We start from the raw sequence: 27,288 nt of genomic DNA on the forward strand, positions 1-27,288 counted from the left end.
GGATGACAACGCATCCCAAAAGCCCTCCCATTTTATACCATGACACCTCACTACTGAACCTCTGGGTTCAACGTTTTTTCATGACACTGCCAATGAACAACGAGTGGGGATGGGCAGTATTTCAGATACATGTATTTAAAATACTTATTTTCCTAGGCCTATTTAAAAAACTTATTTGAAATACAAAATCAAAAATACTTGTATTTTGAAGCCTTTGGAAAATTTTAATTTGTATTTAAATACATTTAAGATATTTTCAAAATACATAAAATACTTTTTGCCAGTCAACCTCTTTATCAGGGTACAGATGAGAGGAGGTTCAGCAAAAAATCGGCAGCAGGAAGTAGCAGGTACTGCTTTCCGACCGTACCACAGCTGCTGCTAATAACCGGAAGTTGGAGGTGGATGCCGCTTTTAGCCAGGCAAATAAATTATTATATAAATTTATATAAAAATGTTTGTACTTATTTAAATAAAAAACTTCTATTAGTAATTATTTTATATTATTTGATTAAAAAAGGTTTATCAAATATAAATCAAGTAACGAAGATCATAGAAATAATAAAAAAACAACAACATTAAGGTACATGAAAATATGAATTGGTACGTGTATAAATATATTTTATGAATGAGTGTACATGTTTGTTAAATAATTAAATGTATATATACAGAAAGAATTACCGATGTAATAATATTGCATATTTATTAAATAAACATTCATTAAACTTAAATAATGAAAGTCCTGTCTAAAAGAAAAAACGAACATTGTCTCATCAATTACCTTTATTTAAAATCATATCTTGCTATCATTTAAGTTCAGTTTTACATTTGCAGTACTTAAATACATTCTTGTCTTTATTTAATAAAGCAGCTGTAACTTTTGAAACGGGCTTGGTATTTGTTTTTTCGGAAATCAGAATGATCGACAACAATCCTGAATTAGATCAGGATAGTACACACAATGTAATATCAAATTTAGCATTTTAATGAACAGTACAATTTTTGTTAACCTTTTATCATATGTCTTGGAGTGTCGCAATAATATTGTATCGTGAGTTCAGTATCGTGATATGTATTGAATCGTGACATGAGGGTATCGTTACGCCCCTATTTAAAAAGCATTGGACTACCTGCAAAAAAAAAAAAAAGAAAAGAAAAAAAGGGAAGCCTCAAAAGAGTTTGAAAAATAAGTTTTTGCTGTGGTATCAAAACTGATGTTGAGAATTGTGAAACCATTATATTGTTACTGTGAAGTAAAATTAAGATTTTGGGTCATATTGCTCATTCATATAGCCTACTTTGCTTGATATCAAAAAAGGTTCTCACAGTTTTACATAAAGTATGAATTTTTTAATAGTGTTCACCACAATTAATAGAATACATTGTAACCTGGTCAGAAATAAGTAGAGAGATCAAGGCCTATAGTTTTTTCATTCACTGTGTGTGACCTACTTCACTGGATGGCCAATTTCACATGTATTTTGTGTATTTTAAAAATACATAATACTGTATTTGTATTTATTTATTTTGTTCACACTGTATTTTGTATTTTAAATACATTTCCATGTATTTATGCCTATCTCTGACAACGAGGGTACACTTTCACCCTGCATTTTGGTATGTTTGTAAATACGTTTTAATGAAAGACAGTTGTTGTTGACAGTTGTTTTGCCTTCGTTCGGTGTTAATTAACGAATGATTCAATCACTGATTCATAATAGCCTACACAAAATAGCCTACTGGCTGAATCCGCATTTCGGATTCAGCCACTGATGTTCAGCCACTGCTAATGTAACCTGCATACATAACGAGTGAACAAATCTTTCTGATGAATAGATTCTTACTGAGATGAATCCACAAATTCCCACTACTACATTTGAACACTGTTTTTTCTCTCCAGAGAGAATTTTATTTTATTTTTTTATTTTTTGCAAAACAACGGAACAGCACTGAATACATTAACATAAAATGAAAAAGGAAAGAGGAAGAGAGAAATACAGAGAAATAACAATGACACCTCAACCAGTAAGAAAAATATGAAACCCTCTCCAGAGAGAAATGCATGATCTGCACGGGCAGTGACGTGAGGGAATGTGATTGGAGGAGACTTGAGCTATATAACTCACAGGCTGCTGCTCCTCCCTTTCGCCAGTGGAGTTTCACTACAAGCTTCTGCACCACACAGGGCAGACGGGAACACAAACACAAGTAAGTCACTCTTCATTCTGCAAATCAATCAGTATATGTTATACATCCGAACGTCTGCTTTACTCCTCCTTGACTTCTGATACACGTACATCGTTAGGGGAACATTCTGCCGTGCAATTGTGCTCTGGTTCGACTCCATGTCAATTTCTCCCCACTGTTTCACCCTTTGATCTAATGCCTACGTGGACTTTGTGTGGACAGTCACTAATGCTGATCTTGAATAAACATTCACACTCGGCCATCAGCAAATGGCGTGTTTTTAGTGCATACTTGTTAGGCCTTGTCAATCTCGGAGTATTAGGTTATAATGGATCAATACGAGTAAAGTTTTCCTAATCCAGTGTGTTAGCGCTTGCGCTAGCTGGTGTACGTGTCACTATCGCGCACGCGCAGCTCAAAGTTGACTGGAGTTGGTGTCTAGCCAGGACAAGTTTTTCATCTCCGCAAACCACAAAAACTGTCGTATCTTACAACGACCGACACCACTAATTCTATTAAATATATACCCATCAACCTCTCCCGGGATTTAAATGTGTCTAGATGTGAATTGAGAAATTAAAATTAAGTGTTAAACGAGAAATCCGTCTTTCCTACTCCGTTAGCCGTTAGCTTGGCGTGTCATGAGTTGACGTAGCGCGCATGTAGCAGCGCTGTGAAGATTTTACATACAAAAGTCGTTTTTTATGCACTCAAAACATTGTGTTTATTAAATTATACGTTGAGCTATCATCCCAGTTCCCCTTTTTGTGTGATTCTGAGAGAAATTCGGATGTCAAGCCGCCATATTTAAATCTGACATACGCAGGAATGGCCACGTTAGCAAGACTCGAGAGGGCCATTTCAACACTTCAAGACATGCTTGCATTTTTTTTTGTTTAATTTAGCGTATTTTAAGTTTTTTTTCCTCATGTTTGCAAGTATATTGAATGTGTCTTTAAGCATGGTTATGATTTAATAATTTGAAATTCGTGAACGAGGATCACAAGTAGGCGACTGAACAGGATTTATCAGTCTTTTCGTTCCTATTTGCAGCTTTAATTAGTCACATTTGCATGCATTTAAATAATTATGCAAGGTCAAATGAAATGCAAACAAATCATGCCACGTGTAACTAAGTTCTGGCTAACTAAAGTGGTTTTGCATCATCAGTGACTGTCTGATTTCCCCCTCCCCATTTCCCTTTGATTCTGTTTTGTCTTAGGCAAAAGCTGGCAGGCTGACACGAACGGGCAGCTTTACAGGACGGATTATCTGGTAACTGACCATTTAGCTGGTAAGATCATTGACCACTGCCTTTGTTTCTACTAGATTAATTTTCTGACAGGCCTAATGTTTGCTTTGATCTGCAAGATCCTTGTTTGTCTTGTTTGTAGCCATGGAATCACAAGTTGTGTGCCATAATCATTAAGATCAAATCTTATGAGTGGTCATATGATTAAATGTAATTTGAGCATCTGAAGGTTTTTTAGTGTTTGCTTTGTGGAACAGCTCCCCTGGAGTGCTTTTGATCTGCCTTGAGGAGCTGTAGGCTATGTATGCGTTTAGCCTCTGGGTCTAAGTCTTTAGGAGGCCTGTAGAGGAAGAGGCCCTGGAAGGGGTATTCAGAGAGAAGCACATTAAAACAGCCTTGTACTGTGTAGAGAGGTTTGGAGTTTGCATTTGGGGGGCCAGATTGTCAGTGAACTGAAAGGAATGTTGTATGACTTAATACAAGAGTGATTAGCCAATTATCCCAAGGGTTAGTCCATTTATAGTCTTCCATTTTACTGTATAATTTCTGCACACCATTTTCACTACCTACTCTTGAAGAGCCATGCAAGTCTTTGACGTAATTTCAGCAGTGAAAATAAGTGGTCTTTCATGACTCAAGGCTGCATGGCTGTAACAGTAGCCTCGGCTTTTATGTTCTTGTCTTTTTAGTTTCCTCACAGTCCTCCGTGAGTAGGAGAGCAGTCTGCCAAGTAGATGTTTCACTTAGGTGTGGCGTGCATGTTTTCAATTAAATGCGAGCGTGCTTTGTGGAACTTTTATTTACGAAGTAGAACAAAATGCTCTTTTTGCTGCCCTGCATGCTAGGTAGGGGTACAACAAATAAGGGTTAGTGGGGAAATCCTCTTAGCTTTAGAGCTCGTTCATCTAACTCCATGGCTTAGAATTAGCCCTTGTCCAAGGTAACAGACGGGCAACGTTGACCTTCCACAAAATGGATAAGTCATTAAACAGTGTTTTAAATTTGTGCCTACAGACAGTGTTCTCTTATGTTGCTCTGAACAAATCACATTATTTTGAGAAATCATGAAGTAATTTTCCAAAATATAGCCTAGGTTTTTCCCCTTTCTTTAAAGTTGCGATGAAATCGGAAGTAGCGACACCTTTTTTCTGTATTGTTTTTGAGAGGAAAATCATTTGTATCATTTGTTTTTGTTTGGATGGGGGCTGAATGGAAGAAAGGGCCAGGGTTTAAGTGGAGTAAATGATTGGAGAAGTCTGACTTGTCACCAGCATCAAATGTCATTTCACTGGAAGATAGTTATGATTTTTTTTTTTTTTTTATGAAACCTACATGGATGAATCTTTCACAATAAAATCCATGACATGCATTTACATTTTGGTGTTAAGTTGTCATGCTGCTGACTTTAATATGTTAAAGTGAAAAGGTATAAGCTCCACCCACGTTGACCAATGGTTCATATCTTAACTTCCAGGTTGTATTTTGTTTTATCTTGGTTGTAACTTCAGCCAGGCACTGTTCCTTAAGTAGTAATCACCTGAGCTCTTCCTCTCCTAGTGGCACACTCGGACTCCGTGTAAACGTGGGATTTCGACCATGAGCTCAGTCGCTGTACTTACGCAAGAAAGCTTTAATGAGCATCGCAGTGGCCTTCTGCCAGAGCAGGTCAAAGGTAAATGGTGGTTTTGGTCATTTTGACTTGTCCGTAACTGGGAACGTGAATGTTGAATGTTGTACCTCTCTTCCCCGTTAGCTGCTGTGGCGGGCTCTAGCGGTGTTGAAGAGGAGGATAGCCTCCCCACCTACAAGGATGCCTTTCCCCCTCTGCCTGAAAAGCCTTTGCCAGAGGGGGTACAGGAGACTGGAAATGCCTGGACGTCTAAACTTAAACCTCTCAAGTCCTCAATAATTACCCAGGTATGGCGATCGAGCTAGTGACAGTCACTATCTTACCTGGGGAATGGTTATTCATTGGTTTGACTGTTTTCTGCTTGGATAAAAACAGGTTTTCCATGTGCCTCTGGAAGAGCGCAAGTACAAGGACATAAACCAGTTTGGAGAAGGAGACCAGGCTAAAGTGTGTCTTGACATCATGCACAAGACTGGAGCCCACCTGGAACTCTCCATGGCTAAAGACCAAGGCCTCTCCATAATGGTCTCTGGGAAACATGATGCTGTCATGAAAGCCCGCAAAGATATTGTGTCCCGACTGCAGACTCAGGTAATATAATTGTTATGCTTATAACATGTTTTGGGCACCTTGTAGAAAGGCACACTATTTTGGCATTTATATTGGTTATCAGCCAGTATTTGATTTTTTTTAAATAACAAAAAAAAAACCTACTATTTAAATGTGTTTAATTTGCTCTGTTTTTAAATTTAAGTTACTGTTATCATATGAGCTGGTTAAGCTAGTTGATCTTTAAAATACTGATTTAATTTTTTTTCTTAGCAAATTTCAAAATGAATATCCATTTCACTTGTACGGTTTAAACGCTTGCTTTTTAGTTTTTATGTTTAAACATTTATTTAGATAATAGCATACAATTTTAATTGACAATTTATTGCCCAATAGACCAATCTATTGGTTAATGAAAATAACTTGTCAGCTTGTCGGTATCTCTCAGAATTATAATTGTTGTATATCCCTAGTAACTCCTGTAAATACTTTACAACAGGCTTCAGCTACTGTGGCCATCCCCAAAGAACATCATCGCTTTGTCATCGGCAAGAATGGGGAGAAGCTACAGGAGCTCGAGCTGAAGACTGCCACCAAGATCCAGATCCCTAGACCCGAAGACCCCAGTAACCTGATCAAGATCTCTGGAACCAAGGAAGGCTTAGAGAAGGCCAAGCACGAGATCCTGCTCATCTCTGCCGAGCAGGTCTGGAACTTTAATACCTTTTTTTGGTTAACTGTTATCAGTTGTGTATCAGATTCAATCTAGAAGATGGTGATGGTGTTGATGATGTTTTCAATAAATTGCAGGATAAGCGTGCTGTGGAGAGAATTAACATTGAAAAGGTGTACCACCCCTTCCTCACTGGAGCTTATAGTAAGCTGGTGGGGGAATTGATGCAGGAGACGGGAGCCCGCATTAATGTCCCTCCACCCAGTGTGAACAAAACTGAGATTGTCATCACTGGGGAAAAAGAGCAGGTGGCCCTGGCCTTGGCCAAGATCAAGAAGATTTATGAGGAGAAGGTGAGCAATGACAGAATAATTAATGGACTTTTATTGACTTTCCAAATCCACAGTATGCTCCTGAAAACTCACTTGACTGCATATCCATGTGAAATGAGTAATGATAAACCTGAAAGCGACTGAGGAAGATGTTTAAAATGCTTCTTTCAGAAGAAGAATGCAACCACTATTGCAGTGGAGGTGAAGAAATCTCAGCATAAGTATGTGATTGGGCCTAAGGGTAACACCCTGCAAGAGATCCTGGACAGGACCGGCGTCTCGGTCGAGATCCCAGCCCTCGACAGCAGCTCAGAGACAGTAATCCTGCGTGGGGAGCCAGACCGGCTGGGCCAGGCACTCACTGAAGTGTATGCCAAGGTAAACAAGCCTGTTTTCCTCCCCCCATGTTCCGTACAAGAATTCTTTCCCTCAAGCTCCTTTTGCGCTTTCTCTTTTCGCTTTAATTTAGGAAATGTATTTTAAATGTAACTGTAGAAGGGCTATCAATTTGACTGTGTAACCTTTGACCCTTACTCTCTCTGTACAGGCTAACAGCTACACTGTGTCCTCAGTCTCTGCTCCCTCTTGGCTTCATCGTTTCATTATTGGCAAGAAGGGACAGAATCTGGCAAAGATCACGCAGCAAATGCCCAAGGCGAGTCAACTTTTCCCTAATCGCATCAGAGTGCTTGGCCTGAATATCCATCGTTTTGCTCTGTGAGGGGCATGTGTAGATGTTGATCATTTTTAACAGATGTTTTTGACCAGTTACATGTCAAAGTGACTGTTCAAAGGTTGCAGTAATTGCATCAACCAGCACAGGTAGTTCAGAATGACATGGGGCTTGAGCCAAGAAGCACACAATAGTTGCAGATACATTTATCATTTCATATAAGTCTGATAAATTGATACATTGCTTGGAAGCAACAGTATTAGCATTTGCTTGTTCTCTGTTGCTACTGATGAGTTGCTAAAGATCAGATCAAGAAGTGAATATTTAAATTCCTATATTAAAAGATCATTAAACTAATGTGTTGATGCTTCAAAATAATTGCAAAAGTAATCCATATACAGGGCCTGAACTTCGTTTTGGAAAATAGGGGGGAAATCCCCCTTTAGGTCATTCTTATGGGGGGGATTTTTTTATTTGAGGGGAGAGTTTTTTTAGACAATTTAAAAAAAAAACGTTTAGCTAAATGTTTGCTCACTCATTGTATTTGTTTTTACAATGGGGTTATTTTTTTTAGTTTACACAACAAAAGGAAGCTTTATTTCAATCTTTGAATTAAATTGAAAAAAGTAGCACAAATAAATACATGAAATAAAGAGAAAAGTTTAGGTCTAACACTAGTATTCAGAAATGCTAGAAACGGAAAAAATAACACGGAATAGTCTTTTAAGTCCTGTATAATTTGAATACATAGGCTATTAATCCTGATTCCTTACAATTAATGCTATCTTTTGTTGTTTTATATACAATAATGACAGACACATTTTAGGCTACTCTCACTTTAAGAGCTAGTGCACGGATCCACGTTCACATGTTGCATGTAAAGCGCAGTCCGAGCCACTTTCTCCTCTTTTAAAAAGGGCTCCCTGTTGCTAAGCAATCATGAGCCATGTTCTCTATGAAGAGGAAGACGTTTCAGCAAAGGATGAACGCGCAAAAGACGTAATGTGAACGGCCCATACTGTTTTCATTATAGTGTCACATGCATTTTATTTTTATTTTTTAAGACATAACTGATTGTGTTTGAGAGGATACTCCCCAAGACTGGAATTTAGACAATGTTGTGTGCTTTTGACCGTTATAGCGCTATAATTAGCGAAAAAGAACTCAGTTTTGTTACTCACGAGCTGTTTGTTATGCGGTTTAAAATCGCTTGAATGTTTAAATAGGTAAGACTTAAAAAGACGCACAAATTATAAACAATAGTGTGAATGCAATGGGCCGATTGCGCAAGTGACATTTCCATCAAATGTCCCGACTCCTGAAACGCGAGAGTCTAGAATCACCGCCTGCAGCTGCAGCGCGATTGGCTTGCCTTGTGCAACCTATTTTGAGAGACAGAGAAGACGCGGCATTGGCAGAATCACTCACGCTGTTTGTGAAATTGCGTCTCGCAGAATGTTTTAAAATGACTGATTTGATCTTATCTGTTAGGTTAAATTTACTCATAGGCCTACATGCTAGGTTGAATGAATGTTTGCGGGGATTTCCTGCATTATAAACGCAAGACCTGCGGGAATGATTAAAATGATGCGCAATACCCGCGATCCCGCACCGAAATTCGAGCACTGCATATATAATCTATATGAATTGTGCAATTTATTCCAAGATCGCATTTGCTTTGAGCATTTAATTTAAGTTTTTATACATATATGAACATTGATCAATTGTCAAAATTGCCAGACGATTATTCCAAGATCGCAGTTACTTTGAGCATTTAATTTAAGTTTTTATTCATATATGAACATTGATCAATTGTCAAAATTGCCAGACGTTGAAAATTACGTCAATGTTGGGGGAAGCGTTAAGAACAACACATCTCAATAGTTCATGCGTCTAGCAAGCAGCCTTGAACTTCATTTGACCATATTTGATGTGCTCTATGCATGTGCATTGATCTGTTCATTATGTGATTAAAAGCCTAGATTAAATAATTGATTGTCCCTTCAGAAGACTTGGCTTTAACTAGGGCTGGGGCGGTGTGGATTTTTTCTAAACGCGTTTGAAAAGCAAGATATTCCCGCTTTAAATACACCCCCCCCCCCCCCCCCCCGACAGACGTTCACGCACACACCAGAAGTCGTTTTTGCTAGACAGACTTTGTTAAATATTGTTATCTACATCTGAAAAAAACGAGCACATTTTGAAATAGTCAAATTTTCATCAAGCAGTAATTTGGCATTCCAATCACTGAATAGATTTCCTTATTTAAGAATATTCTCAGATACATTCGCATTGAATTCATAATTTTCAGGAGAATACATTATGACGTTCACATTGGAAATGAAAGATGAACACTTTTTCCAACATGTCTTAGTTACAAAAATGATATTCCATATTTATGTTTACATAATGTTATTTTTTATTTAATCTATGTCGATTATATGAAAAGTGAACAGCATGAGTAAGATAGTGTCATAAGATGGGTCAGACATGATTTTGACCACTTTATTAAGTTTTGTTTTGTAGAAAGCCTTTCTTTAAATTAAATTTCATTTTGTATAAATTGTATCTTAATTTCAATCACCGTTTCATTAACTAATTGCCTGGAATTAATAAATAAGCAAATATAGCAGACATATAATCAGGAGGACTTGGGAGCGCCGGTTATCAATTGCATAACCAATTGTCTAGAGTGCCGTACCCCTCTTCCACTTCCACTGCAGGCACACCTTTTTCATTAAGGGACAATATTTGCCCCCTTTAATAAATTTTTCCTTTTTTTTTACCTTTGTAATACCTTTAAAAAATAAATAATGCCTTAAATAAAACAATGTTCAATAAATAGGCAATGTTAAAAATCGTTTAATATTAATACAAATATTATATTAAAATCGCCAGTAGGTGGCGGTAACTCTGTCTTTGTGTGAGTCATCGAGTCATTCATTGAATCTCACGATTCGTTCAAAGCCAAAAATTTCGTTGTAAAAGCCTGACTATACTGTTTTAAATGTAATAAATAGCTTAATGTTACCCTTTTGTTTTGTTTTTTAACTGTTGTATAAAATCAATGTCAGATTTGAAATTGTGTGGATATTCGGGAAACATTGCATCAACATTAAAAACACTGCTGGATATCAGCCTGCATTTTGTTCGCACAAACAGCACAAGCGGCTCGTGACAGAACATAGACCGACTGAATGACACTTCAATTTAAGTTGAAAATCTCACATGAAGATTGCTGATCTCCAGCTTGTCTGTGTTTTCAGATCATCCGCGCTTCTTCAGTAGTGTAGAGAGCGCGCGCGCATGGTTGCCAGCGACTATTGAAAAGACCGGGTAGAAAACAAGTTTTTAACAGAAAAGCTCTGATTTGGGGGTTAAATTATTGAATTCTGGCATTTGTGGCCACAGCGGATCAAACAAACTTTCCCATTTCAGACGACCAACTACACTTGGCTAACGTTACTATCTTGTTCTAGTAACCATAGTAAAGTTGCGCACGCTTTCGCGCTTTCTGCTATGACGTAGAGTGCAAGGTACACTCAACGTTGCATGAATTTTTAGTAACAGTTAATTTTGTTTTGGTATGAACTTAATCCTAGTAAAGGCAAAATTTGAGATTATTTTTCATGGGTTAGGTTAGTGTGTCTAACCTTTAATGTGTTTAATGTGTCTAACTGTTAATGTGTCTTGTCCCTTCACAATGACAGTAAACTTATTATTAGGCTAACGTTACATTACATGAGTAACGTCACATAGTGGTACGTGACATATTTGTACGTGACACATACACATATTTTCAGTTAAAAATGGCGAAAATAGACAAAAGTTTATTAGTTTGCCTGATTATTTTTGTGATTCGTTTAACATTTTATGACCTAAAAAACTGTCTAATAGGAAATGTTTAGTTTAGCAACTTACATCTTATTTCGCACTTGATTGACCGTAAACTGAAGTGTGTCGAGTCGCTCCTGTCTATGAGTCGCTCTGCTAAAATTCGCGCTGAGAACATAAAGCCCGCCTACTTTGATTTGATTGGTCATCTCAAATATTCTGACCTTGACGAGCAGTGACAGACCAATGATGCTCAGATATACACACACATACATACACACACACACTCTGTTTGTTCTGACGTGCTTGGCGCCGCTGGAAGAACGCGCTGATAACAAGACTGAAGCGAACACGAAGGCTTATCACATATTTAAAGATTGAAAGGGAGAAAACGGGACAGAGTAACTCGGCGGATATCGCTCATAATTTTTTTTGACGACGTAGTTAAGGTGGCAGTTGTGTGATGCTTAGGCGGCCGCCTTAGTTACAAAGTGCTGCGGGAAACCCTGGATCAGTCTCCTTTCTAGAACACCCGAGAGCTTTCTAGCCTTGCGGCAGCAGCGGCTTACATCACTCAGAGCTTAAAACAGTCAGTGCCGTGGATTCGGTTTCGAAAATTGATCAAAAAACGTTGGTGCAGACAGATGATTTTTTCTGATGCGGTTGAGGAGGATGAAATAATAGCCCATCTGCGCATCTCTAATACAAATGGAATGTTATTATGTGTCATGGAACATTGTGCTCCCCAACTCGCATCTTTTGATGAAGTTTTGTTTAGAAAACTTTGAATCCATATAAGACACAATATCATTAGACATAATCCATGTCATTAGAATCAATGAATCCATGTCATTGGTCACAACGTGCACACATCTGCAGGCCTATTATTATTATTTATTTTATTTTTTTGCGGTGATCACGGTGACGAGCTCAGACCCGCGGTTGGAGTCACGTGACCGTGGTAACCGTCCCAGCCTTAGCTTTAACCGCTCGATTTATATGGTTTACTTTTACGATGTGAGGTGTTTATTAACTTTTTCAAGTGTCCAAGTTTTGGTGGAATGGATTTTCAGTGGAGGGAAGGTAATCTCTCAGGTTTTGTTAAAATATTGTCATTTGTGTTCTGAAGATGAACAAATGTATTATCTTATGGGTTTGGAACGACATGAGGGTGAGTAAAGGATGGCATTTTGGGTGAACTAATCCTGAAATGCTTTGTTTATTAACAGGTGCACATTGAGTTCACTGAGGGTGAGGACAAGATCACGCTGGAGGGGCCCACTAAAGACGTACAGATAGTACAGGGCCAGATTCAAGAAATCGTTACAGATCTGGTAATAAGACTCATCTCCCAATTACATGAAAAACAAAGGCTTCCACTTGCTTTATTTTTTGGCCTCAATGTGTCCTAAACAGTTTGGTTGGTTTTCACGTGTTCTTTATAGGTTAGTCGAATGGACTACACTGAGATAAGTGTGGATCCTAAGTTCCACCGACACTTAATTGGGAAAAGCGGTGCAAACAGTGAGTATACAGCTGTTTTGAAATTTAAAGTAGATATTATGCAAAGACATAACACATGTGCTATTCTCTCCACACCTAGTTAACCGCATAAAGGAACTGCACAAAGTGTCAGTCCGCATTCCACCTGACCATGAGAAGAGTAACCTTATCCGTATCGAGGGTGACCCCCAGGGCGTGCAGGAGGCCAAGAAGGAGCTGCTGGAGCTAGCGTCACGCATGGCAAGTTGGATGGATTTGTAATTGAATAAAGGCAGCTCTGATTACCGCTCTCTCTTCAGTATTCTTTTATTTAGGGTTTACCACTTGTTATGTGTGTAACGGTTGTGTTTGTCTTAAATGGTTTACTCTATAATTTCTGCCTGCTGTAAATTGGTTTGCATAATGCTTAAAGTGGAGTCAGGTGCATGTGTGTCGGTGGGAAAAAACAACATATGTAGGCTCTACAGCCTCGGAGTATAAAGTCCTCTGGGATATTTGCAGGAGTTGCCTGGCAACTCTTGACTTAAAGTCTCTAAGAATGTCATGATTTCAACAGGAGAATGAGCGTACAAAGGACATGATCATTGAACAGCGTTTTCATCGAGCTATCATTGGACAGAAAGGGGAGAAAATTAAGGAAGTTCGGGATAAGTTCCCTGAGGTAAGTGTTTTGGAATGCATGTTTTTTTTTCCAATCACATATTTTTGTTGACATATAAGGAAGAAATAACCTTTTCTTCCCCCTTGCTTTCAGGTCATCATCAACTTCCCTGACCCAGCTCAGAAAAGTGACATTGTACAACTGCGTGGGCCTCGCACTGAGGTGGAAAAATGTGCAAAGTTCATGCAGAAAGTGGTGGCTGAAATGGTAAACACATTTTTGTAATAACATTTTTCCAGAATTTTCTCTTGCCGTGTCTTTTTATTCTTTTGCTGATATTGTGAATAAATATATCAGGAACACAATGGCAATGGTTTTATTTACTGTCCATCTATGTAAATTAAAAGTCCTGGAAATCCCTGGTCCATGCTCTTCGTAAACAATGGAGCTGATTGATACACCCCCGTGTCTGTCATGTTCTGAGCACTCCTGCAAATTAGTGTCCACACAATGGACAATTACATAGTTTATGATATCTATTAACTTTATAGCACAGGCAGCAGTTCTGTTGTCTGCCACTTTAAAGTTGGGTTTGTATTTTGATTGGCTGTTTTCTTTTGTTTATCACCTGGAAAAAGTTATTCTGAAACAGTTTCCAAATATACTGTATTGTTATAGCTGTGGTGTGGTCTTCCCTATTCCTTATTGTAATTAAAGTTAACAGTATAGTTATGGTGAATATGAGCCTTAAAGCCCGTAGTGTGCTTAAGTTTTTACACACGAAGGTATGCGTACAGCTTGCAACAGCAATAGACTCCCACATTGACGAGTGCTTGTGTGACCGGATTAAGAGATGCATGGAGCTCTAGTTTAAATTAATACAAAGGCATTCTTATCTGTCAACTTCTATAGAGAAAAAACAGACACTGGACAAGTATGAAATTTTGTAGTACCTACGTTGACCACCGTTGCTAGTGCAGTACATGCAATCCAATGGAGTTTGAAAGGCTCTGTTTTTTGGGCTTAATCTGTGAAATAAGTCAATTTTTAGCCTTTTCTTAAACTAGCCTACTTCTTTTTCCAGGTTGAGAACAGCTTTTCGGTTTCAGTTCCCATTTTCAAGCAATTCCACAAAAACATAATTGGCAAAGGAGGAGTAAATATAAAGAAGGTGGGTAGTTACTTTTTAGATTTGCACATTCATCTATACACAGACTGTTTACTTTACTGGCACTTTTTCTTTATTAGATTCGTGAAGAGACTAACACTAAGATTGACCTGCCTGCGGAAAACAGCAACTCTGAAATGATTGTCATCACTGGGAAAAAGGCAAACTGTGAGGCAGCAAAAACCAGGATCCTTGCCATTCAGAAAGAACTGGTGAGTTTTGTTATTTTTTTAAATCAACTTTAATGTGAGGTGAAATGTCCATCACATTTTTTAAAAGGCCCCTATTACACTTTTTTTTAAATGTTACCATTCATGCTGTGTAATAATATTGTTTGTAAATGGAAAAGGTCCACAAAGATTTATGTCGAAGTGCACATCAAATGGTTGTCTCCTAAAACAAATAATCTGTTCTGAACTGCCTAAACGAGTTGTCAATAATTGCCACGTAGGTTTGTGACCCATTTGCATAATGCCAGACTATGGTAGTGTTAATTTCGTTAAAGAAATGAGGAAAAATATTCTTTGACCTTTTCTTCCATGACTAAGACACCAACGTCATTAAACAATTACTGTGACTATATCAACACACAATATTGTTGACGAGACTGAAATGTAGTTAAAAAATAAAAGCATTACTAAAACCTTTTTACTTTTGTGTAACAGACTGTTTTTAACAAGCGGCTATGAGTTTTAATGCTTGCGGTTGCCAGATTTCAAGAATTTAAAACAACTGTTGTGATTTTTATCATTAAGCAAAATAATCGTCAGCCTATTATCAATTTAACCATTATGCAGCACGACAAATATGACTGTTTTCATTGACATACTAGACTAAATTGCCAGGCTTTTAGTCGACTAAAACTTGATTGAATGAAAACGGGGCTAGGTTAACTAAAGATAAAAACTAAAAAGTACATTTGACACAGGACTTAGACTAAATGTAAAAATAGCTGACAAAAAAATAACTATTATGGTCTTCATTGGCTACCTGCAAACGTCTACTTGGACCCGCCAAAACACTGTAGTTTTAGCTGAGGCTTGGAAGTGTTCAGTTTGTGTTGACATGTCGAGAAGACAAAGATTTCTGTGCATCAAAAGAAAAAGGATTCTGGCTCGAATTGATACAGTAAAACTGACGCAATTGTCACTGTTCATATCGCTGTAAACAAGTGCTGAGGGAGCCTCTGGGAGCTGGAATTTTAGATATGGTAATGGGCATTTCGTTTCTGACACGCTGTAAGCGGTAGAACATACTTGGGCCATCTGATTAATCAGAGCATAGTAGGCTCTCCGAAGGGAGGATTTAGAGAGACTGAATCTTCGAACAAACAGTTTTCAGACACTTAAAGAAGTGTATATTATGAGAAAATAAAAGCGTTTTGACCTTGGATGCATGTAAATCTATTGTAGGAGAACTCCAAAATAAAATTACGATCCTTTAAAATACAGCAATAGGGGCGTTTTAAAAGTTTAGGCTTTGTAAGAATTAATTTTTTTGAAAACGGTTAATATAGCTTTTACTTAATTTTTGCTCAAATAAAGGCAACCTTGGTGAGCGTTAGGCTTTTTAAAAACATTTGAATATGTGGATTGAAGAGAATTTATTAATTGTTCTCAAATATCTGTGCAGGCGAATATTACAGAGATGGAGGTGTCCATCCCTTCAAAACTGCACAATTCCCTAATTGGTTCTAAGGGGCGTTTTGTGCGTTCCATCATGGAGGAGTGTGGTGGTGTGCATATCCATTTCCCAACGGAGGGCTCTGGCATCGATGCAGTGACAATCAGAGGCCCAGTGGAGGAGGTCGAGAAAGCCAAGAAACAGCTGCTGTCCCTGGCAGAAGAGAAGGTATGTTTGAAGGGATGGGTTTCCTTGAAGAACTTGAAACTTAAAGCCGTTAATACTGGTGTTATGCTTGGAATGTTATTTGGGCACAGGCTTTGTTAATACAAGTATCCAAACTGCTTTTAACACAAGCCCAGTGATTGTTGCTCTTAAAACAATTTAATGTACTTTAATCAACTTGTTTTTTAATAGCAAACTAAAAGCCACACAGTTGAGCTTCGTGCCAAACCTGAATACCACAAGTTCCTTATTGGAAAAGGAGGTGCAAATATCCGCAAAGTACGGGACAGCACAGGCGCCAGGATCATCTTCCCTACTGCCGAAGACAAGGATCAGGAGCTGATCACTGTCATTGGTACAGAGGAAGCTGTAGCAGAAGCACAGAAGGAGCTGGAGGCACTCATTAAGAGCTTGGTTAGTCCCAATGTATTTTAACCCCAACACTGATCAGTAAAATATTAGTATCTTCTGACTGGTTTCCTTTTGCTTTCACATTTCTGATATCAGGATAATGTTGTTGAGGATTCCATGATCGTCGATCCCAAGCACCATCGTTTCTTTGTGGCACGTCGTGGCCAAGTCCTTAGGGACATCGCTGATGAGTATGGTGGTGTTATAGTCAGTTTCCCCCGAACTGGCTCACAGAGTGATAAGGTCACCCTTAAGGGAGCCAAAGATTGTGTGGAGGCTGCCAAGAAACGCATGCTGGAGTTGATTGATGATTTGGTGAGTAGATGTAGTAATCTGCAATAAATGAATGCAGTTCCTATCTCGGGCAACTGCAGTTATCGTGGCGTTTTAAGGAGGTAATCGAATGTACATTCCCTAAATCTGCAGGATGCGCAAGTGACCATGGAGTGTGTGATCACTCAGAAGTTCCACCGCTCCATAATGGGGCCGAAGGGCTCTCGCATACAGCAGATTACTAAAGACCACAATGTGCAGATCAAGTTTCCAGACAGAGAGGACCAGCAAGGTAAATAACACAGTGACTGTCGATAATTAAAAGGCCAAATCACAGAAAATCAAATGTTTCTTGATCTTTTGTAATAAAAGGCTTAACTCTCCCTTGTACAATAAGACCCCAAAATGGCTCATCTTAATTTCTTCATTGTTGTGGTATCACATTAACACTTACATTTACACATCAGTGAAGGCAATTTGGTATAACTAACAATAAGGGTAAGATGTTGGAAGCTTTTTTCTGTTATTTTTGCTGTAATTGACTTAGCTATTTATAAAATTAACTATGACTTGTTTTGTGAGGTATGTTCTGTATTCCAGAAGTGTGGTGTTCAAAAACAAATGTTTGCATATTGATTGTGTTTTTTAAGCATCTTAAGTTAGATTTGAATGTTAAGTTATTAATTTAAATGCTTAAAGGCGGCATGACTCATGAACAGTGTTAATTTTGTTGGCGAATTATTTCCGTCAACGTCATTTTTTTCACAAACGAAAACAAGATAACTAAATAAAAACAGGTTTGAATGACAAAGACTGACAAATCTATTGATCCCTCCCTAACATTTTCGTCTTATTCGTTGACAAATGTTAGGGAGGGACGATTTGAGGAGATCCCGTCAGAACTGATGTCCTGCGTTTGTGGTAGATGCGTATATTTGAATTGTAACGTGCTGATCTACCCGGCGGGACATGAGTTGGCATGCGCTGGATGCATGTCTCATAAAACGTTAAAAAATGTAAACGTCTGAAAGAGAAGAGCAGACATATGGATAGATCTGAATAAGAGTGACGATGCAAAAGAAAGCTGTATTCGGTTCAGTTTTCTGTGTGCACATACCTGAAACATGCAGCCATTCACATAGAGCTTGGTACAGCACGGAAGTCCTGAATTAAAGGATTAGTTCACCTCAAAATGAAAATGTCCTAATAATTTACTCACCCCAATGCCATCCAAGATATCCATGTCTTTCTTTCCTCAGTGGAAGAGAAATTAAGTTTTTTGAGAAACATTTCTGGATTTTTCTTCGAATAATGGACTTCAATGACAACCAACGTTTTGAAGTCCAAATCAATGCAGTTTTAAAGGTCTTTGAAGTGCTTCAGCGGACTATATATTTCTTATTCTTTTGATGCGTGTAGCTCATATTTTCTAATATATTTTTACCTCAATTCTTAGACATGGCACCTTTCAAGCTCTTTCGTGTCTCAATGGACAAATACACACAACATTGTCGAAATGTCCGTTTTGGAGAGTATTGACGTAAACAGTCGGTTTTGTCTTTACAGAACGTAAACCGTTGTGAGAATATCGAATGTGCAACGGTGCTATTAGATCCATGCACATTCGATCTTAGTGACAGTACATAATAAACCTAATGCAGTCTGTCCCCTTAATATTAATCAAACAACAAAAGAAAAAGATAAAAGCATTCACTGCTCTTTAATAGCTTTAAAAAGGATTAATTTAATTTATACAAATACATATGTCTGCTTGAAAGAATAAAGAACGCTGTATGCAAGTTGTTTTAAAGAATGCATATATCATTCATTGAAAAGACAATCTTCTACATTAGGAGAAGTGGTTTTATTTATTTTTAAGATTTTTTTGTTACAGCAGTGAATCTGTGTCTGTATTGCATGTTTAAACTTTATTAATGATCTATATTGATAATATTAATGATTTTAGAGGTTTTCTTTGGAAGTAGGCTATATAATGGGTTTTGACATTTAAGAGAAATTCTAAATGAATGCATTACAATTTAACTAAACCCATTAGATTTTAGTTGACTAAGATTTTAGTCGACTAAATCTACAGTAGTGTTGTCAAAAATATCGATATTTCGATAAATATCGATACTGAAATATCGGAACGGTACCAATACTAATTTCCCGAAGTATCGATACACCGATACTAACCGAGGGGTCACTTTCACTTCTCGCCAAGGGCGCGTTGACAAACACGACACGTGACACACTCGTCTCATTCGCTCTGGTTAAATAGCAAAAGTGAAAGGGAAGATGGCGAGTGCGGCGCCGCGACCGGCTTTGGTTGATTGATAAAGAACACCGCGAGCGGGCATGCCGGAGAATAGCGCGGACACGTGTAAAAAACACACCGCGAGCTGGCATGTCGGAGAATAGCGCGGAGACGCGCTTCACACTCCATTTTGATACTGTTAAGTGCTTTGACACAATCTGTATTGTTAAAAGCAATATATAAATAAAGGTGACTTGACTTCATGCCAATCCATTGAGCATTGTTTGTATTGTGTGATGCACGCACGTTTGCATTTAAATCTGTTCATCAAATTACGTTAATGTAGGCTATTAACCAGCATTTATGACCGATGAACAATGCATTTGTTACAGTATATTTTAATCTTTGATTTACGTTAATGTATTAACCAGCATTTATGACCGATGAACAATGCATTTGTTACAGTATATTTTAATCTTTGATAACAGTAGGTAATAAAAAAAAACAACGGATCATGTTAGCTCTTGTCCAATGAAAAAATATTAACAGATACAACTCAGGACATTTTTTTCATGTAAAATATACCTCATTGTCATGTTCTAGACTTGTTATATTTAGCTTTAAATAAAAAAAGACCCCCTTAATATTGTGGCAGTTTTTTTCTCTGTGGTATCGAAAATGGTATCGAATATCGATATTTTTCAAGGTATCGTATCGAAGTTAGAAATTCTAGTATCGTGACAACACTAATCTACAGTAGATTTATTGTATTTCGTTGACTAAAACAATTCAGATGACTTTAATATGACAAACTAAATGACATTTTAGTCAAAAGACTGACTAAAACTAAATCAAAATTAACACTGCTCATGAACTTTTTTATTTTTTTATTTTATATATATATCTGTTCTCTGAGGTCCACTTGTTATCAAGATTTTTACATCAAAAACATCCTAATTTAGAAGTAATAAGCTATTTTCTACCCTGTTTTTGACCCTCTCTTTGAAACACTCCGTTTTGATGGGCGTGCCGCATTCAAGACTTGGAAGTAAACTGCTATGATTGGGTAACAGTTTTACATATTAAAATAAATTTCAATGTCTCCGCCATTACCATTGGGAGTAGTTTTTGGGTAAAAAACTTCCATTGTTGAAAAATATTTATTACTAAGGATGACTTGCTGCGTTTTGTGCAAACTGAATTATGAATGAATTGTCATTCTTATAGGCTATTCATAGTTCAATCGAAAAAAATATACAGTGTCATTTGCAGTATCGAGTTTTTCATGAAACATGTAACGTCTTACTGATGACAAAACGGATATCGCTCACTTAAGCTTTTGTTCAGGATTACAGTGAATAGTTTGGATCAAAATAATAGCAAAAGCTTCTTCCGTATCGGGGAATCTCCTGCATTAACCACGTAAATGCCAAAGGAAGGAACGGCAAATCACAACCATCACTTTTCAGTTTGACCGCGATGCTACAATTTATACTTTGCACGTGACGTCACAAGTACTGGCTGGCGGGCAAGAACATCGTTCTATAGCAACGAAACCCAGTCAACTAATCAAGGATCTTGCCAGGAATTCGCCAGTTTTAATATACAAAAGTTGGTGTTTTGAGGTGTAACGACATGCCAGATAGTTGTTGTGCGTTTGGATGCACTATTATTCAGCATAATCGGGTTAAGAACGTGCATGTAAATGCGCTCATTCCCCGAAAGTGAAAGTAGAAACGGACTGAACTTTCAGCATCTGTCGCTGCATTAACGCCGCGTTCTCTCAGAGACGACGATGGATATAACGGTATAGCGACGGCGGTCTTAATTTACTGGATTAATATTTCTCTTGTGGACCTACAATAACTTTTTAAAGCTGCTTTTGATTTTCACAGATGGCAGAGTTGTGCTGTTCGTGAACTAAAGACTGTTTTTAGGCCTATAACATTTTAGTGATATTATTCATATTTAGTAATTGTATTGTTTTTAGTGTTATTAGTGTCATTAACAGTGTTGGGTAAGTTACTCAAAAAAAGTAATCCACTGCAAATTACTAATTACTACTTTAAAATTGTAATTTGATTACATTACTGATTACTGCATGTAAAAAGTAATCAGATTACTAATTACTTTACTTTCAAGTTACTTTGAAAACCTATTAAAACTACAAGAATACACTACAAAGTGAAACTCAGTTCTTTCCGTAATTTAATATGGCAGAATACAGACATCCCAAGGCTCCTGGAAGTTGCGGGAGTCTCCCGCATGTTGATAGCGGCTCCCTGATGCCCGCAAATTAGTTCAAATCTCCCGGAATCTAGAGCGAGCGAGAAAGAGCGCGCATGCGAGACAGAAGAGAGGGCTGTTTCTCAATATGTTCTTGTGGACTTGTGAAACGTCATCAGTCGCTGCCCAAGTACTGTTCCAATTCAGAGTTCACATCTAGCCAAGTCCAGTTCAAGACCACTGATGTGTTCCTGATCCGCCCCTTTTACCCAGGATGCATCGAGAGGTGACTTTAACTTTGTAGCCTATTAGAGAGCTGACTTATGTTTGACTGAACTGTTTGCTTTATTTCTAATTGTACAGCTTCTTATACGTTTTAGGCTACTTATACTTTTATACTGGATATTATTGAGCATTAAAACTGACATTTAACAAAAAGAGACAGGGTTGTGTAATTATTTTATATATTTTAAAATGTATAGAATATTTTTTATATTTATTTTACTATACATTCACTTCACTGTATGTACATGTATAATAAAATAAAATGACAAGTCTGTCTCTGTTAAATGTCAGTTTTAATGATCAATAATGTTTCATATTTTTAAAATGAAAACAAAAAGAAGCAGGGTTGTTTTATATATCGTGTTATAAATATATGCAGTGAAGATAATCAATGTATGCGCACATTTGTGTGGCCATTAGCCTAATATGTTTAAGATTTTTTTAAATGAAAAGAGGCAGAGTTGTGTTTTATAACATATTTTGTTTTATTGTTGACGAAAAGAGGCAGAGTTGTACTTTATACCATATTTCGTTTAATTGTTGCCTGAAATATAGCTACATAAAGAGATAACCGGAGTAGCCAGAGCGTGCTGAGTGATGCAATCAAGAACGCCGCGGTTCCGTTTGCAGAATAACCGGACTCGCGTCCTCTCGTCCTCGGGAGTTCGTTCTCCTGAGTCGAACTTGGCAAGTCTGAACTACCAAGGACGCAAGTCCGAAGTTTGTGTAGGCTACTATTGAGAAACGGCCAGACTGTGCTCCAAACCGTGTAGCGCTGCGTGTGTGTGTGTGTGCCTCATGAAGCGCGCTCTCCGGTAATTCATTAAAGCGCATGCTGACGCAGCTGGCCAAATGTGATTAGAAAGGCATTTTAATATTTTTTTCTTAACAATACATTTGTAACGCAAGTAACTTAATTTTATTGACATCAGTAACTGTAATCAAATTACATAAATTTAAAATGTAATGAGTTACATTACTGCGTTACCACGAAAAGTAATTAGAATACAGTAACGCATTACTTTGTAACGCGTTATACCCAACTCTGGTCATTAAACGTTTTGTTAATGTGCTATGGAAACAGAATAGCCTCAATATATAATTGATTGTAGTATTGGCCATTTTTTGAGCGTTTGTTGCCCGCCAGGTATCCATGGCAGTCATGTGACTGCAAAGTATGAATATAAATACTCAGAACATATCGAATGATCTGTATCATACAAAGCAATAGGGACACATGGTAAAAACACGTACTCACAGTTGTGTTGCGACATGTTGGACACTGTTGGATCCAATATAGTAGTCTGCACTGCATCTTTTATTTTCTGTTTCTGAAAAGCCTTCGTCGAACTATCTCGTTTAAAAACGAATACGCAGTAAAATGAAGCGAACAAAGTGTCTTACCCCACGCGATCTGACTGGAACTTCATTAAAAATAGTTCATCCACGTTTGCTTAATGTTAAGATCACAAGGATGCCAATGCAAAGACTTTTTTCCTACAACTTGGCTCTATAAAACGCTGGAGAAATCCTGTGTTTGCGCCGGTCTCATATTTACTACTACATGATTTGTGAATCAATGGGCGGGGCTAAAGAGACGATGTTGAAGTAGGTGTTAGTGATCTAATGCATAGGCGATTTGTTTTCATCACATGACCAATGAGACAAATCTGAAACGAATCGTTTTCTGAGCTTGGTGAAATGCTTGGCAAACAAGGAAGTTTTGAGTTCTGAAACTTAAAGGATATGTTTTATAGTTCAATGACCTCTTATGTCAAAAGATCAAGGAAAATTGGATGTCTCAATTCATGAACCTTGAAGTCATTCTGAGCCCCTTGGAACATTTATTCATGCAGCAGACACTTATCCAAAGCTTGTTTTGTGGTCATAAACTAAATGTCAAGCAAAAATGAAATCTTTTAACATGTTTACAAGAGTACTTTAAGGGGGAAAACATTACCCTTTAACTTCAAGTAACTTTTTTTTTTATGGCTTTGCATTCATCTTATTCAAATGTCAGATATGACAGTCTTTTTCTGCAGAACATGCAAATAAAATCAGATGCCTGTTATTAATTTCTATGGCAAGTCTAAGGTCAAATCTGTGGCCTTTGTTTATTCAGCACCATCAGCTGATGCTCCAGTTCAGGAGAATGGAGAAGCCAATGGAGAGGTGAAAGAACCTGCTGATCCTTTGGCCCCAAAGAAGTGTGATGTCATTGTGCTCTCTGGCCGCAAAGAGAGATGTGAAGCTGCTGTTGAGGCGCTAAAGGTGCGACTGCCGTTTCCATTGTACACGGTTCTGATTTGTGTATTCGGGTGCATTTTGTTGATCGTTTAAACAATATTTGTCGTTTAGGCTTTGGTTCCTTTGACCATTGCGGTGGAAGTGCCTTTTGAGCTTCATCGTTACATCATTGGCCAAAAAGGAAGTGGAATTCGCAAGATGATGGATGAGTTTGAGGTTGGTCTCTTTACAGCTGATTTCAGTTGAATTATAAACATAGAGAAGTGTTTAGAGATGCATTGCATTGAAGTTTTTTTTCTTTTTTTCAGCACTTTTATTTTTTTTATTGCTATTGTCCTGTCATTCCTGACAAATATATTTTCTTACAGGTTAATATTCAAGTGCCTGCTCATGAGTTACAGTCTCACATTATCTCCATTACTGGCCTGGCCTCCCACCTTGACCGCGCTAAAGATGGTCTTCTTGAGCGTGTCAAAGAGCTGCAGGCTGAACAGGAGGATCGAGTGAGTCTGAAATCTAAATTGCAAATGAAACTGTTCAGATTATTTCCACTCTATAATTACTCATTTGATTTTTTTTTTTCTCTACAGGCTCTCAGGAGCTTCAAGCTGACCATCACTGTGGATCCCAAGTATCACCCTAAGATTATTGGACGCAAAGGCGCCATTATCACCCAAATCCGCAATGAGCATGAGGTCAACATTCAGTTTCCAGAGAAAAATGATGAGAACCAGGTAACGCGCTGGAGCCTAAAACCTGATCAAGCAAAAGCTTATTTCTTTGAAAACGTGCCATTCATTCACTTTCGGTCTTTTAGGATCAGATTACCATTACTGGATATGAGCAAAATGCTGTGGCGGCACGTGATGCCATTCAGTCTATAGTGGGTGAACTGGAGGAAATGATCTCTGAAGACATCACTCTGGACAGCAGAGTCCACGCTCGCATCATAGGGGCACGTGGCAAGGGAATCCGCAAGATCATGGATGAGTTTAAGGTGAGATGGTGGTGGTGTCATCTTTTCAGGACCAAGTATTTGACTTCTATTTTGAATGGTGTTTTTTCTTTTTATATGTGCACTTTTAATAAATGTTTGTACATATTTTATATATATTTTGTATTTTCCAGGTTGATGTTCGGTTCCCTCAGAGTGGAGCTGCAGATCCAAATTTAGTGACTGTAACTGGCCGTCCAGAGCAGGTTGATGAAGCCATTGATCACCTTCTGAACCTGGAGGAGGAATATGTAAGATTATGCTATGCTTTGGCAGAAAAAGACTTTATTAAAAGTTGTTAATTTTAAAGTACTAAATTTGTAAACCTATACATTTTTCTTTACCCTTAGTTGGCCGACGTAGTTGAAAATGAATCCAAAATGGCCTATATGAAGCCTTCTGGTTCCACTGCCTCCAGCATGGATGAACCTCGTGGCCCATCCAAGGGCTTTGTTGTGCGGGAGGCTCCTTGGACCACTGGCAGTGCACCGGTAAACCAATGTTATGTCTTAAATGAGATTCTGCTGCAGAGTAAATGACTGAAATTGAACCTATTGTCACCTGTGTTTTTGGCTTTAGGCTCCGGATATGAGCAGCTCTGAGGAATTCCCCAGTTTTGGTGCACCTGTGGCTGCTGCAAGATCATCTCCATGGGGACCCAAACGTTTTTAAAATGTGTCCTTCAATGGTTATGTTGCAACCTCCTGGTTTCCCCCTTACTATTATCCCTCATTTGACCCATTTGGACGTGGACTGACCACTTCCTCTGACCCCCAGTATATCAGCACAGTTCCTCTGCTCAAATTACTTCTGCTAGTAAGGGTCTTGATTTATTATCTCAGTGACCCTTAAAAACAAAACAGGTGGTAAACATTGTTCTCTTTATGAGGGGTGATCTCTACCAGGTTCACCTGAATTAGTATGAAATGAGACGACATGTTTGCATTTTTAGAGCGAATCTCAAATTGAAGGAAAACAAAAGTACTGACCATGCTTCAGATATGTAATGATCCAGGTTTAAATGATTTTTGATATTACCTAATTACAAAAACATTATTTCATTACAAAGGTTATTTTTTTGCTTTATTAAGCTGCTCTGTTTCATAGTTGCCTTTGCAATGGGGTTTGGGAAAAATATACTGTATACCTCTGAAAGATGTTGCTTCTGGTTGAAGTCAGATTCATTCATAGGAAATGGGTTACCAGCTGTACTTTTGCCTCGTTCCGTAGGGTAGCCATTTTGTTGCAGACATTTCACTCATCTCTGTCCCCATCCCTGATTCTCTTGACTCTGGGAAAGGATTCCATGCAGCCTTTACAACTTTTCTGACTTAAAGAAGAGGGACTTTCACTACAAAAGTATTTTCAAACTGCCATTTGCTTTGGAAGTCCCAGGGATGTAGTTGCTTGTGCAGTAGAAGTTCCAAGGTTCCCAAAGTCTCTAAAACGTACACTAAACTGTTTATTCTTTTTAATTTCAGTTTTTGATATTCAGAATTCATGTTTATTAAAGATTCTAATATTTGGAAGGGTGGAAAAAAAGACCATTTTGTGCCAATGAAATGTCAAGTCATGTTTTACTCATTCTTGCTAATGGGTCAGTGTCAGCCCCTTTTTTTTGTCTTCCAATTGCTATGCAGGTTGGTCTGAAACCATAGCAATGGCCCTCGTAATAGCCTTATAAGAATTATGCAAAAATGACAAAGGAAATGATTATGGATAACACTGGAAAATAAACTGTCCAAAAAGGAAAATAAAAATCGAAAATGTATCTGGACTTGTTGGGGTGAGACTGATTATTTTTTTTCACCTGTACAATAACCAATAAGAACCTAAAAAGTGTGTATGGGAGAAGTTACAATTGCCCACATGGAAGGATCCATCACACCCTCATGCCATAACCTTTGTGGTGAATGCTGATTGGGTGTTGCTGAAAATTAGCAGTTATTTCTCACTTTTTTTCCCTCATTTTTCAAAAATGTTTGTCCATTTGTTATCAGTAAGTGTTTCACCGCCTTGTATATTTTTAGATTCATAGAATGTTTAGTCAAAGTCAGACCTTTGTAAATCCACATGAAACTGAGTAGAATTGGATTCTTTGATATATAGTTAAGAGAGTACGTACACTTAAATTCTCTAGAATTAAGAGAGCATTTCAATTGTGCTCAGCTCATCCTACACGTTTTTATATGGGGTTTGGATCAGGGGGCTATTACTGTATGTCCATGGCAAAACCTTCATTCTGTGGTCAATGAACTGTTCTGTTGTTCATTTTGAGTAGTGATTTGGATCCATGTCGTGATTTAATATCAGTTGGTACTTAGTTTATGATAATGTGTATGTTT

General features: G+C 37.9%; 1 protein-coding gene across 1 annotated transcript; it reads left to right on the forward strand.

Annotated features, from left to right (window-relative positions):
* The first annotated feature begins 2,071 nt into the window (after positions 1-2,071).
* Positions 2,072-26,720, forward strand: hdlbpa (high density lipoprotein binding protein a). The gene is made up of 28 exons (XM_077198906.1): positions 2,072-2,208; positions 3,410-3,481; positions 4,997-5,111; positions 5,193-5,356; positions 5,445-5,660; positions 6,118-6,324; positions 6,429-6,644; positions 6,795-7,001; positions 7,171-7,278; positions 12,360-12,464; positions 12,576-12,654; positions 12,734-12,873; positions 13,190-13,294; positions 13,388-13,501; positions 14,319-14,405; positions 14,483-14,614; positions 16,035-16,253; positions 16,443-16,664; positions 16,758-16,976; positions 17,088-17,226; positions 23,825-23,973; positions 24,061-24,165; positions 24,318-24,452; positions 24,540-24,683; positions 24,767-24,946; positions 25,078-25,194; positions 25,294-25,434; positions 25,523-26,720. The coding sequence occupies exons 3-28, from the start codon at positions 5,036-5,038 to the stop codon at positions 25,613-25,615; spliced, it is 3,819 nt and encodes a 1,272-aa protein (XP_077055021.1). The 5' UTR covers positions 2,072-2,208; positions 3,410-3,481; positions 4,997-5,035; the 3' UTR covers positions 25,616-26,720.
* The last annotated feature ends 568 nt before the right edge of the window (positions 26,721-27,288 follow it).

Source organism: Siphateles boraxobius, unplaced genomic scaffold, assembly GCF_051911475.1.
Source record: "Siphateles boraxobius isolate OS27281-9 unplaced genomic scaffold, OSU_SipBor_1 41, whole genome shotgun sequence".
NCBI lineage: Eukaryota > Metazoa > Chordata > Actinopteri > Cypriniformes > Leuciscidae > Siphateles > Siphateles boraxobius.

Coding starts and splice junctions, on each gene's coding strand:
- hdlbpa (XM_077198906.1), top strand. CDS start 5,036: ATGAGCTCAGTCGCTGTACTTACGCAAGAAAGCTTTAATGAGCATCGC. Junction 13,502..14,318: donor AGAAAGTGGTGGCTGAAATG/GTAAACACATTT, acceptor TTCTTTTTCCAG/GTTGAGAACAGCTTTTCGGT. Junction 24,453..24,539: donor AGGCTGAACAGGAGGATCGA/GTGAGTCTGAAA, acceptor TTTTCTCTACAG/GCTCTCAGGAGCTTCAAGCT.